The sequence below is a fragment of the Equus caballus genome, chromosome X (assembly GCF_041296265.1).
Source record: "Equus caballus isolate H_3958 breed thoroughbred chromosome X, TB-T2T, whole genome shotgun sequence".
In the NCBI taxonomy this organism is placed as follows: domain Eukaryota; kingdom Metazoa; phylum Chordata; class Mammalia; order Perissodactyla; family Equidae; genus Equus; species Equus caballus.
In genome coordinates, this window is record NC_091715.1 from 43705832 (window position 1) to 43719559 (window position 13728).

Sequence of the window (13728 nt, forward strand, 5' to 3'; positions counted from 1 at the left end):
CACTGTCAGTAAGTGGCAGAGCTGAGATTCAAACCCAGATGGTCTGAATCCAGTAGTTCTATTTTGAACCGCTATGTTATATTTTCAGTCCTGCCCTAGCCTGTCTTGGCCTCTGACTATTCTGGAGATTGTCTCATATCTGTGGGACTCCTAATTTGTTCTGGAACCCTAAGTAAGTCTCTCCTGTCTCAAGGCTAAAAAGTCAGTGCCAGAAAGGACCAGGATTGGGCCCTTGTCCCACCAACCCCTCTCTCATATCTGCTACCTCTTTAAGATGATCAATGCTAAGTGACCTTTCTTTGGCTTCAGTTACTGGGCTCCTGTGGATGTTTATAGGAAAGAAAAGCCCCACCCTGAGCCAACATAGCAAACAGACAGACCCAGCACTCTAGTATGTTTGGTTTCCATTCATTTTACAGCTGGATGAGGGGAAAACGGGAGGCATGGAACTGGCCCCTCTCCAGGCAAGATGCCACCCCCAGCTCTTGGACAATCTTGGCTTGTGTGGGCCTCAATGCCACATTCAGAGCCTTCTCCACCCTTAAGGATAGTCCCTCCCTCTCAAGAGAAGGGATACCTCGAGGTTTAAAAGAGCAAGAGTTTGGAGATCGGGCTCAGACCTTCTGGACGCAAACAACAGACCCAGGCCAAAGGCGGCATCATGTGTGAGTGGAGGTGCCTCATCTGTGTCAGCTTTTTGCTGACCATTCTACTTGAACTGACATACCAGGGACCTCCAGGCTGCCCCTGATCAAGCACAAAGGTCAGTTCTGGGATGAGGGAACAAAGCTCTAGGATTTGTGAAAAAATTAGCTCCTTGGGGGGATGGGGGAAGGTTATTTGGTCTGTTTCCTCAGTCCCATGACAGAGAAGCTAGGGCCAAAGAAAAGAGTTACTGTTTGCTGAGCACATGTTAGGTGCTGCACCAGGGATTGTAGAGTTATTGTTCCATTTAGTCCTCAAAGCATCCCTGTGAGCTAGGCTCTATTATTATCCTCATCACATAGGGAGGAAACAGAGGCTCAGAGGTTAAGACACAATTAAGAAGTGGGAGAACTAGAATTTGAACCTAGGTCCATCTGATCCCAAATGCCCTCATTTCCCACTGCCCCACACTGAGATTGAACTAGATGTACATTATGTGTGGGTAAATGGAGGGAACATGGCTTCAGAAAAGGTGAGGAAGAAGATTGATATCTTGCTGTGTGACCTCAGTCTCTGGGTCCAGTTAACACGTCCATAAAATGTGGACAATAATAGTATCTAGCTCATGGAGCTGATGTGAGGATTCAATAAGATCATGGATGCCAAATGGTTACCGTGCTTTCAGTGCATGATTGCACTTATCAAGTGCAATTCTGTACACTTGAGATCCTAAAGAGGAAAAAATATGTATATTTATCACAATGCCTTGTGCAAAGTAGGGCTCAGTGAATGACAGGCACTCTGTTATATTCTAAAGCCTTGCTGCTCAAAGTAAAATCTGTGGACCAGCAGCATCAGCATTACCTGGGAGCTTGTTAGAAAGGCACAATCTCAGGCCACACCCAAGACTTGCAGAATCAGAATCTGCATTTTAATAAGATCTCCAGGTGATTTGTGTGCATTTGGAAGTTGGAGGAGCGCTTGTCCAAAGTTCCCTTGATTTGTGATCTTCTGTGAGTCTTTGGTTCTGAGACTTGGTAAAACTCACTAAAATATTAGGCAGATCCATGTAACGGATGATGGAGTCTGTTTTCCCTCTGTGGGCCTCAGTTACTCCACCTGTAGCCTGAGGCCTATCCAGGAGTCCTGGGTTCCCAAGTACTAGCCCATCTAAGTGAAGGATAGAGTCTACCTAACCCACTTCCCTATGTTTTCTCTCAGCTGTTGATGACAAACTATTCACAGTGTTCTACTGTGGTTTCCCGCTATGCCCACACCTTGGTCACCTCTGTCTTGTTTAATCCACATTCTGAGGCCCATGAAGCTGTCTTTGACCTGGATCTGACTCGCCTTGCCTTTATCGCAATTTCACTGTGTAGGTCTGCTTCCAAACTTACGGCTTCATCCATGCGTGCATACATTCATTCATTCTTTTGCTCGTTCTTTCAACAGAACATAGTGTTGAAGAACATGCACTCTGAGATCAGACTTCTTGAGTTTGAAACCCGGCTCTGCCAGTTATGGGACTCAGGACAAGTCACTTCACTTCTCAGTCTCATTTTACACATCTGTAAAATGGGGATAAAATTAGAACCCATCTGCAAGGATTAAATTAGTTAATGTATGTGATGATATATGCTAAAATCAGTGTCTGGCACATAGTAAGTCCTTGATAATGTTAACTTGATTATTTCTTTAAAGAAACATTTCCTGATGCTGACTGTGTGACTTACACTGTGCTTGGTACTACAGAAAGAGGAAGATGAATCGCACAAAGGTCCCTGCTCCCAAAGAGATCACAGTCTAATGGGGGACATAAAAAAAGAAACAGATAATTTTTAAAAAGTATGCTTGGAGGAAAGAGAAGTGTGTGGGGGGAGGGGGTGGTGGGAATGGTGAGGCCTACCAGGAGACATTGGTCAGTTCCCACCCCTAGTCAGCATGAGAAAACCTCACAGAGATGACACCGCAACTGAAATATAAGATGTTCACCAGGCAAGCAGGATGAGGGCAGGGCTGGGGAATCTGGGCAAAAGGAGTACAGGAGCCAGTGTTCCCTCATTAGGGGAACTGCAGGTACTTCAGTGTCACTGGAGTGTAAAGTACAAGCAGGGGTAGAAGAGTGGTCAGAAATGAGACTGGAGAGATAGGGAAGGACTGAGAAGTAGAGGGCTGCCAATGCCAGGGCACGAACCTGGCCCTTACTTGATGGTCTCCAAATCATCTTAAGGGTTTGCACACCCAGGAGGAAAAACTTGACCATGTACTCCCAAAATATGGCTATTTATTAATTTATAAATTATATAAATATACTACTGAACAAGTATATGAGGTACATTATGAAGCATATGCAAAAATATAAATAAAGGATGAGGAAAAAACTCCTATAATTACAGTGTTAATATTCTTTCCACACTTCTTCAGGATTTGTCTCCAGCACCCCCTGGAGAAAATACATCCTACTTTAGAAATAACTGTGGCCATAATAAAGAGACATGGCAAGGTTTTAAGCAAGGAGTGACAATAATGAAGTGGGGGTGGGCTGAAAGGGCCAGCCAGGAAGCAGGAAGAGCAGTAAGGAACTTGGGGCAGCATCCATATGAGGGATGCTGAGGGCTGGAGGAGTCCAGTGGCGGTGGGATTTGAGAGACTATAAAGAAGGATGTGGGGAGTAAGTACATATGGAGGATGCCATCATGGCTTGTCTGACCTGGTGGATGAGAGGCCTTCTTTGAGATGGTGAACGTGGGAGGAGGAGAAGATAAGGGAAAGCTTAGCGGGGGCCTCATTAACCCATATAACACCTTAGTCTGAGTTAGAAAAACACCCCTGGCTTTGGGGAGAGGGACTCAGATTCAGCAGATGAGTGAGGATGGCACAGGCAGAGTTTCAGCCTTTGCTCAGACCCCCTCACTGGAGTGGGGCCTTGTGCTGTAAACAACCTGTAAGCCTTGGAAAAGCAGTCCTAGAGCCTGGGCTTCGTCATCAGAACCCTTCCTGGCCTTGATGGGCAGATGGCACTCCCCTGGAAAGAGGAAAGGCTAGAGGAGGTAAGAGGTGTGCTCCTGGCCAAGGAGTTCAGGGGAGAGGTGCTGAGGTAGTCAAGGAGGGCTTTCTGGAAGCAGGATTTCCATATGGGTAAGTTTTGAAGGGGCCAGGCCCACTTCATGTGGGAAGCCCAGGGAGACCAAAGGCAAAAGAGCAGGCATGGGTTTGGAGTACAGGGGCTCACCAGAGAGGTTGTTGGTCAAATGATCCAAGGGCCAAGCAGTCAGACAGAATTTGGATTTTTATTTCAATAGAAAAAACACCAAAAGAAATTTTTTTTTAAAATTAAGCAAAGCAGGCTAGAGGAAATGTTCTTGGGCAGACTCTGTGGAAAGTATGCTGGCTGGAGGCAGCACACACACAGAGGCCCCAGTGTGCTGCTGCCAGACCAGCTCCACCCTAAACCCCTACACCCCCTAGGAGATTTTGGGGCAGTGCCAGCTCGGCCCACCCCCACACTAGCCCAGCCACAGTAATAGTCTGTTTCAGCTGCCTAGAAACACTTCTCACCTGAGTGGTCTCTTCTTGCAGGCTGCATATCCTCAAGTGTTCCTGGAAGCTGCTGCTTTGGTCAAGTAACTCCCTTCCCCCAATATTTATGCCTCAGTTTCTCAATTTGTAAAATAGAGACTTGTTCCTGCCTCTTACAGAGTTGCACTCACGTCCCCTGGGACACCGAGCTATCACTCCCTTCAAAGGCCAGCTGTGACCCATCCCTGCACTTTTCAAGATTTCTCCATGACTCCCCATTCTCCATAGGAAAAGTCTTCACTGCCATATGAGCTCATTGAGTCTGGTCTTCAAAGCCCTTTATTCTCCTTTATTCTACCCAACCACTCCAAGCTTCTCTCCATACCTCCTTTCCCTGCCCCTCTGCTCCAGCCCAATCTAAGTAACTACTTGCAGTTTCCTGAAATGCATTCTGTGTTTTCCTGCTGTGTGTCTGGAACGCACACTCCACACATAATTGTTGAGTGTCTGCTGTGTGCCAGGCCATAGTCCAGACACTGAGGACATAGCAGCAAATAGGGCAGAAAAGCTCCCTGCCCTCAAGGAGCTCACAGTCCATTGGAGACGACAGGCAAGGAAAAAGCAAACAAGGAAGCATATGTCAGTTTGTGTATAAGAAGTGCTACCAAAAAATAGAAAGTAGAGTAAGGGGGGTAGAAAGTGAGTGGGCAGGTGCTATTTTAGAGTGATCAAGTATATCTCTCTGAGGAAATGACATTTGAGCAAAGACCTGAAAGAAGAGGGGGTATAAGTCTTGAAAGATCTGGAGGAAGAGTGTTCCAGGAAAAGAGAACAGCAATTGCAAAGGCTCTGAGACAGGAGTGCACTGAACAAATTCAAGAAACAACAAGGAGGTCAGTGTGGCTGGAGCAGAATGAATGTGGGAAGAGTAGGAGATGGGGTTAAAGAGGTGACAGTGAGCCAGACTGTGTCTGGCCATGGGGGCCCTGGTAAGGACTTTGGCTTTTACTCTGAGTTGAGATGGAAGCCACAGAGTTTTAAGCAAGAATGGGACGTAGCATGACTTAGGATTTAACATGACTGCTCTGACTTCTATGAAGAGAACAGATAATAAGGAGGCAAGGCTTTACAGAGGGAAGTTAGTAGGCTACTGCATTTATCTGAACAAGAAATGTTGGTAGTTTGGACCAGGGTAGCAATTGTGGGAGTGGTGAGAAGGAGTCAGATGGTGGATGTATCTAAAGATAGAGCCAAAATTCCCAGATGGATTAAATGTGGAGTGTGAGAGGAAGAAGGGAGTCAAGCATGACTTTAAGATTTTCAGCTGAACAACTATGTCCTGAGATAAGGACGACTAGGGGAGGAGCACATTGGAGAAGTGGGGGAGATACCAGGAACTTAGTTTGGGATATATTAAGCCTTAGGTGCCCTTATTGGACATTCTAGTGGAAATGTCAAGTGAGCAACTGGATATATAGACCTGGAGTTCAGGGGACAAGTTCACATTGAAGATACAGATTTGGGCATCATATGTGTACAAATGATATTGTAGCCATGGGGATAGATGACCACACCTAGGGAGTCACTACAAAGAGGAGAGGAAGGAGATGTTGAAAACAGAGCCTCGGAGTGTCTCAAAGATTTAGAAGTCAGGAAGGGAAGGAGACTGAGAAGGCATGGCCACTGAGGATCATGTATCCAAATCCTCCCTGTCTTTCAGGTCCAGCACAAAAGCCACCTCCTCTAGGACCCTTTCCTGAAGACTTGGGCAAAAGTGCTCCCTCCCTTCTTTGAACTCCTTTGCCTTTTATTACCTTCCTTAGAGCAATGGAAAAATGGGTGTTAGCAAATCTGAATTAGCATCCCATAAGTCTCTGAGCTCTCTGAGGTCACGGCCCCCACCTAATCAAGCTCAGATGCCTTTTACGTTCTGCTTTCACAATTTTTATCACCTGTACCACCCACCATGTTATTTACTTAATATGGTTTCTTTAAATAGGTACACTTTTTAAGATTACCTAAGTTAGTCTTATCCTAAGCAACAATATCTGTGAGTTCATGGGTTCAATGTGCTAGTTATATTTTTAATACACATTACTTACTGTAATGTTTTCACTAAACATAACAATTATAATAAAAACGTTCAGTTGTGTCCCACCTAAAATTATTTTATATTCCAAAACATGGAATTCATTCAACACTTGGGAAACATAAAGTCCTAACACCAGGTCTACCATATGCCAACTGTGTGGTCTCTATCTCCCATCTTACAAATGGAGATAATGATAACTGCTTCACTTGGTTTTATCTCCCTCACCTCTCCTCTCTTCTCTTGTTCCTTCTCTAACTCTGGCTTTATGGTACTATTTTGCTCTTTCTCCCCATCTCCCATCCTCCTCCTCCTTCTTTGTATGTCTCTTTCTCTCTGTCTCTGACCATCTTCTTTTTCTCTGTCTCTGTCCTTCCTCTTTGCTGTTCCATCAGGACCATCAACAATGAAGTCTACATTGCAGAAGTCAAAGAGAAGCATCAGGCAAAGAAAATCTATAAGGAAGCCCATCAGCAGGGAAAGATAGCTGCTCCTGTAGGCATCATGTAAGGCTCCATCCAGTCTGAAACACAACAAGTTCATCTTAGCCCTGTGATCAGGGGCTTACACATTGTTTTCTCTGGGCCTCAGTCCCTATCTCTGTAAAGTGGGGACAATGATCTCTACTTCATAAGATTACATGAAGATGATGTGGTTAATGAATATAAGAGAGTAGGTGTTCAACAAATGGGAGTTTACTTCCCCATTTCCACTTTCCTCCTCCTAGCAGGATGAGGCTTATTTGAGAATTGGTACCTTCTGGTAAGGTTATGTTCAAGGGAGGTTTTTCTAAATCAAATATTTTTTACTACCTGAGTTCCATTCTGCTGGCAGAAATGTATTGTCTTCTTTCAATGTTTTCTCCCAGCTTCCAAGAATGTCATTAAGCACATAAACTTTAGGTTTTGGTACTGCATGCTGAGGAATTAATGCCATATAAACAAGGTTAATCTAAAGCATGGGGGAGGGGTGGGCGTGAGGGGCTATTTGAAGGGGAAAAGGCATTGTGTATAAATTGAAAACCCTTTTTGTAAAACAAATCATTAGCCACTTATTTTTCTATTCTGGATTCAGATTTTCACCAACAGAGTTTCTTTATGGGTAAGCTGCCTGTGATAGAGTTTCTCAGGCAAAACATTTAGGAAGGTGAAAGAGGAAGAGAGAGAGATTAATGAGTGGATGAGTGGATGATTAACTGCGGGCGAGAGACTTAGTTGAACTAGAAACCTGGTCAGATCTGGTGGGGCCAGGGTCGGGGTGGGAAGAACTAGGTAATCTAGCAGCTCCCCTCCCCTTTAAAAGATCCCATCCCCTTCCCAATCTCCTCCCTTTCATGCCCAGGGACCCGGAATCCGAGAAGTTCCACATGTCCACCAGCCCAGCAGCAGGCACAGAGGTGAGAATTTTCCCTGGCCTATGAAGAGCTGCTACAAAGGCACCAGGGTCAGTATCAGCTGATGGTGAGCCCGAGGCCTAGCCACTTGATGAAAAGGCTGAGTGTAGAGGTCACACTGTCAGAAAGGATGGGCATTGGCTATGTTCACAAACCACCTTTGAGGACCAGTCGCCTGCACACCAACATCCATACCAGTATGTGGACAGCACTATGGGTGAACCATCAAACTGACCTTCCCTGAATGGAAACCTACCTGTTTTCCCTGAGCTTCCCTCCGGTACTACTTCTGCCCTGTGCTCACTGCCAAGATCATTCCCCATTCAAACAATGGAAAGAGGACATGTTTGGAGTTGAAGATATTTGGTTTACAAACTTGGTCTGATCCTGGCAAGCTGTATGAAACCAGCAGTTCAATAACTTCCCAGAGTCATGATTTCCCTCAGGAAAAAATAAGGATTTGGGGAGGGATTACTAGGTGACGTCCATGAAATCATGTGTTGAGAATGCAGCAGGTTTCAGAAGCCACACTGGCCAAATCTTGCTTTCCTCTGGAATCACCACTGAGAATGGAAGGGCAATGGGAGGACAGTGTGAAGTTCAGGCTGCCCTGGAGGATGCCATCTCAGGCCCTGTAGGCCGGAGAGATGTCCTGTCTGTCAGCCGTGCTTCAAATTTTCTTCTAGAGGTGTTTGAAGGCCAGAGTGGCCACATCAGGCTCACTATGTGAACTGTTGGAAATGTAGATTCCTGGACCCGACCCTTCTGGAGTCTTCTGGTTCGGTACCTTGGGGAGGCGCCCAAGAATCTGTTTCTGACCAGTTTGCAGGAGAGGGCAATGTCCAGCCAGATTGGAGAACCACTGAGCTGGCCTACCCACCTCCTCTGAGAGATGAGTGGACAGGCACAGAGAAATCACTCATGTCACGTGGCCACCCTCGCCAAACTGTTTCGCTTTGGAGGTCCTGCCTAATTTGTCCCTGCTGGCCCAGAGAGACAGTGCGGTGCACGTAGAGGAGAGAAACAGACACACAGATCTGGGTTCAAATCCCAGCTTTGACTTTCTCCTAAGGTGGGACCACAGGCAAATCACTCAATCCTCTGCTTCACTTTTCCCATCTGTACAATGGGGAGATGCCATCCATGGCTCAGGACCATTGTGAGAATTTGAGAAAATTCCTCCCTGTGAATCAGTGGTAGAGAGTAATGAAGATTAGATGGTACCTGTAATCATGAGCATGATCGAGCACTTACTAAGTGGACAGAGCCAAGTATGGCTCCAAATGCTTTACATGAATGGTCTCATTTAATCCACACAAACACTGTCTATGAAATAGGAGCGATTATCATGTCTGTGCTACAGACGAGGAGACTGAGGCTTAGAGTGTGGGTAACTTGTCCTCAGGCAGCATCTGAGTCCTTGGAGCCCGCACGCTTAAGCCCTAAGCTATAAATGGCAGCTCCCTCCCCCTTCTCCTTAAAGGTTAAAACAGAGGGTACAGCCAATCCTGTGGGGATAAAACAGAACAAAGACCTCTGAAAGGAAGGAAGCCAAGGGAACGTATGGAAGCAGGCGCCTCAGAGAGTATGGGGGCTCAGTTTGCCCCTAAGCTTCCTGACAGCTGTAGCAGGAAGGGGAGGGGAGCAGAATTCCCAAGTTTCCATTTTCTGGGAAAAAGGAGGCACAGAGACATGTCTAAATGGACATTTGTCTTGGACTGAAATTCCAGAGGAGTTGATCTTGTGGCCAGCTCAGCAAACATCCGGGACTAGAAATTCATCTGCGATTTCATGAGGTGCTAAAAGGCCTATTCCCACATGTGATTCTGAGAGTCGGAAGGCAGCGGGGGAAGAGAACACATGAAATTCCATCCCAGAGGAGAACCTTGCTAGACTGCAGTTTCCCACAGCAGTAAGGGGGCATGGGAGGAGACCTAGGCCCTGTCTGTGTGTCTGGATCTCTCCACAACACACCCCACACGGCCTTTCTGGGAGGAGACCCAGGCTCCTGGTCGACCTGGGAATGTGACGCTCCTCCAGAGACTGGGCCCCAGGACGGATGGCAAGTGAGCCAGGGCGAGGTCGTGAGTGAGGGGCAGACTGCCAGAGCCTGGGAGCTGAGGGGAGGGCTGGGTCTGCCAGGCTGGGCTTGCTGGAAGAGGCAGAGCATGAGGAGGTGGTTGTAGGGTTTCCGGAGGAGCGTGGCGTTTGCACAAGTGGAAGGGCATTGTAGGCAGGAGGAGCAGCAGGTGGTGTGGGGGTTATTTCTCACCCTCCCCAGATATTGCCCCCTTTGAGGTCCCTTCACCTGGCTTTCTGCCTGGTGAATCCTCCTTGCCACCCCACCCTAACCCTCCGCATCCACACGGGTGAGGCTGACTCGCCCCCATCCACCAGGACTGAGAGGGCAGAGATCCGTGTCCGAATCACTTTCTACCCGACACTGCAAGACCAGTCTGCCTTCTCCAGCTCAGGCATCACGGCCGACTTCACAGTCCAGTATGACGTAGTCCTGGAGGACGTCACGGGAGATGTGCAGGCGAGGGGGCTAGGGGAATGGAAAGAGCACGGGCTCTGGAGTCAGACCGGCCTGGGCAATAATCTGGCCTCCCCAAGTTGCTCACTTGGTTCTTCCTAGGGATCAGTGAGAACTAGCGAACCCGGACAGGATGACGTGTAACGACGTATGACTTCACACCTTGGGAGGCACATGTGTGCCCTCAAAGGGTTAGAGACCTGGAACTCTGTAAATTGAATCAAGCTCCAAATGAATCCGTTCCTGCTTGAATCCGGTCATAGCCCACTCTTAACCAGTCCTTTTGGAAAGTGAACCGATGGCCAGTAATTGGTCTCTCACACTTTCGACAGCTCTGATATTCTCACGTTCTCTTGGACTTTTTTGCTGTTTCTAAGTTTTAGAAATTCTTTTTGCCTGAGTGAGCCATCTGCCTAAACAGAGAACCCTTAAACTCTGAGCTCACACACTCATGGAGAACATAGCGAGGTCCCACGCTGTACCAGGAGGGTAGAGGACTGGTCCAAGACCCTGGGCTTGACGGCAGTGACTGCACGGCAGCCTGAGATGTCTGGTCCCAGCCTGCCTTTCCCGCCACACCTCTCACCACCTCGAGCACACAAACCACCCTCCAGCTGTCCCACACCACATCACACCACACCCCTTTCTCCCCGAATACCCAAACCTGCCGTTCATCCATGTCTCAGCATTTGTTCATACTATCTGCTGCCCTGGGAATGTCTTCTCCCTCCTTTCTTCACTGGTCAGTGTCCTCCTCGTCCTTAAAGACCTTGTTCAAATGCCACCACCCTGGTGATCCCACTCCACTGACAATTCTTCTCTCTGCTCTGGGCTGGTACACTGCTTTCATTACACCTCCCCCGGTGCACTTACTCATTCATTCATTCATGGACACATCTCCACCGAGCAGAGTAACTCTAGCCCGCTCCTGTCCTCATTGACTCTGAGAACTCAGAAATGAGTGGGACACAGCCCCTAATTTCCCTCTGGAATGTCCCAGTCCTGAAGGAGTCAGATACATGGAGGCCGAGCAGACATAAAAAGTTCTAAGTGCTGTGTACAAATCTGTAACGGGCTACGTGAGGATCCCCTGAGGAAGGGTTCAGGAAAGCCCGCCTAAAGGAGCATCCTTTAAATTAGCATGGGAAAAATGAGTAGACTCTACCTCCACCTAGGCCAAGAGGGGGAAGGGAAACGCATGCAGAGAGACGGGGAACAGCATGTGCAGAGACAGAGAGGTATGGCACAGCCTGTTGCGTAGGAGGAATAAAAGCAATTCACCCTCTCAGAATAGGAACTGAGGGTATCCTGCCAGCAGGTGGCAGCAGGGGCCTTAACCTAGTGTTCTGCCACGTGTGTGTTAGTTGAGGTAGTTGTCTGCTTGTCCATTGTTTGTTTACCTATGCCACCTTTGCCTGGAGTGGAAATACAGATAGAACAGATGGAATGAGGCATTAAATAGCATGATCGATAATCCCATCCACTGTGTGCCCTGCCTCCTGCGTCCTCCCACCCAGAACCCCTCAATTTACCTCCCATTCCTGCGTGAGTACGCCCACCTTTCAAAGCCCAGCACATTTGCCCCTTCATTCACTTAGTCAGGACTCCCCGGGCACCTAATCTGTGTCGTGCCCAGTGCTGGCTGATGTCGGGCAGCCCAAAGTGAATCGCACACAGACTTTATTCACTATCTCCGGGTGAAACAGAAAGAGGCAATAATGACACGAGATGAGAAGTGCTCTTTCAGTGACAGCACAAAGGATGATGGAAGCCATCACGAGGGGAAAGGAACTTCGGGAAGACTCCCTGGAGGAAGTAAAGACCGACCTGGGTGTTAGAGAACGCAAAGAAGCGTACCAAGCTGGGAGGGGTGCTGTGCGAAGGGAAAGGTATTCTAGCAAACTAGGGGCTGCATGATACAAGGAATGGAGGCTGGAAATATCCTGGGTGTCTAGGGAGCTTCCAGTGGGTTGGAGTTCCTAGAGCGTTAATTTGAGGCACAAGAAATGGTGAGAGGTGAGTCTGAAGGCGGTGAGTGCTGCAGGGGCATGATAAGGAACGTGGACTTTGTCTTGAAAGTGACCGGGGAACCCCGAGAGGGAATGACATTATGAGGTCAGTGTTTAGAAAGACCAGACTGAGCAGCTGCTGCAAAGATGCATGCACAGGAGGGGCCGCAATAGAAGCAGGCAAACTAGAGAGAAAGAAGTCCCTAATTTGGGCTTTGTTAGTTTGGGGTGGAGAGGACATGGACCTGAGACATATCCAGCAGCTAAGACCAGCAGGAATCTGTGGCTGGTTGGATGTGGAGAGTGAGGTGCACAGGAGGATTCAGGGGTGACACTCAGGTTTGTATCTGGAGTGGCCACGTGGATGATGGTACCTCTAAATGACACAGGCACACAAGGCCAGGATGGGGGGTGGGGAGAAGAGAATGAATTTCTTGTTTGGGTAAGATACGTTGGAGGCATCTTCAGACATCCAAGGGAACAGGTCCAACAGTGAGTGGGTATGCAGCTGTGGAGGGCCAAGAGAGGAGAGCATTGCACTGGAGAAAGAGATGTGGAGTCATCAGGGGAGACCCATGGATTGAAACCGAGAGAACCAGGCAGGTGACCCAGGACCAATGTGTAGAGCCAGAAGAACAGATCCAGGATGGCAGTTGCTAAGGCAGAGCTTCTCAGTGCGGGAGCCGGAGCTCCTCAGCCTTCAGGCTGTCTGGCCCCACCAACTGCCGACAGCCTGCTCAGAGCTCTAAATCCCCACCACTTCCCTCCATTGTGCTACAAAAACGTGATCATTTTCTCTGCATGCCATGACTGAAAAATATTGGGAAGCACTGCTTAAAGGACAGGGAGAGAAAATGGAACCCAGAAAAGCAACTGAATCAGGTGGGCCAGAGAGCTGGTAGGAGAATAAGGAGAGTTCATCATCTCAGAATCCCAGGGGAAAAGATTTCCTGGGGACCAGAAGCAACCACCAGCTGTGAAATGCACGAGGGAGGTGCAGTCCGGTGAGAATCAAAACACACCCATGCAGTTTGGAAACCAACTGGTCATTGTTGCCTCTAGCGAGAGAAGGGTCAGTGCGTGGTGGCGGGGGGAGCCAGTCTGTGGTGGGCGGAGGAGTGAACTGGAGGTAAGAAGACCACTGCGGGTGCCGATTTCATTACTGTGGCATGGTACAGGGAGGAGAGAAGCTGTTTTGAAGTTTGGGTGTGCTTGGGATCAATGGCGGCTGCCCTAGTGGATGGAAAAGACACAAACATTTTTATATTCTAAGGAAGTCCCAGTAGGTAGTGTGGCCTGGGTTGGAGAGAAGGGGCCTGACTGGTGGAGGAGGTGCTGGAGGCTCGGAGCGCATGGAGTCCAGGGCAGGACTGTGCTGTCCTTAAGTAGAGGAAGAGGTATATGGGGATGTGGACCCTGTGCAAGGGTGGGGCGGGCAGTCCAAGAAACAGGGCCTGGGGCCCTTAATTTTCTCCATGAAGAAGGAAGAGAGACATTTCCTAGAGTGGGGTGGCGTGACAGCTGAGGGGAGTGTGAG

At 48.2% G+C, this 13728-nt stretch overlaps 1 protein-coding gene across 1 annotated transcript in view; it reads left to right on the forward strand.

Annotated features, from left to right (window-relative positions):
* The first annotated feature begins 546 nt into the window (after positions 1-546).
* The window catches only part of ITIH6 (inter-alpha-trypsin inhibitor heavy chain family member 6), a 28992-nt gene continuing 15810 nt past the window's right edge, over positions 547-13728 (forward strand). The window contains 7 exon segments of the mRNA XM_070257335.1: positions 547-763; positions 1867-2018; positions 6649-6759; positions 7595-7652; positions 7654-7843; positions 8125-8129; positions 10021-10185. Coding sequence (XP_070113436.1) covers positions 662-763; positions 1867-2018; positions 6649-6759; positions 7595-7652; positions 7654-7843; positions 8125-8129; positions 10021-10185 — 783 coding nt within the window. The 5' untranslated portion in view covers positions 547-661.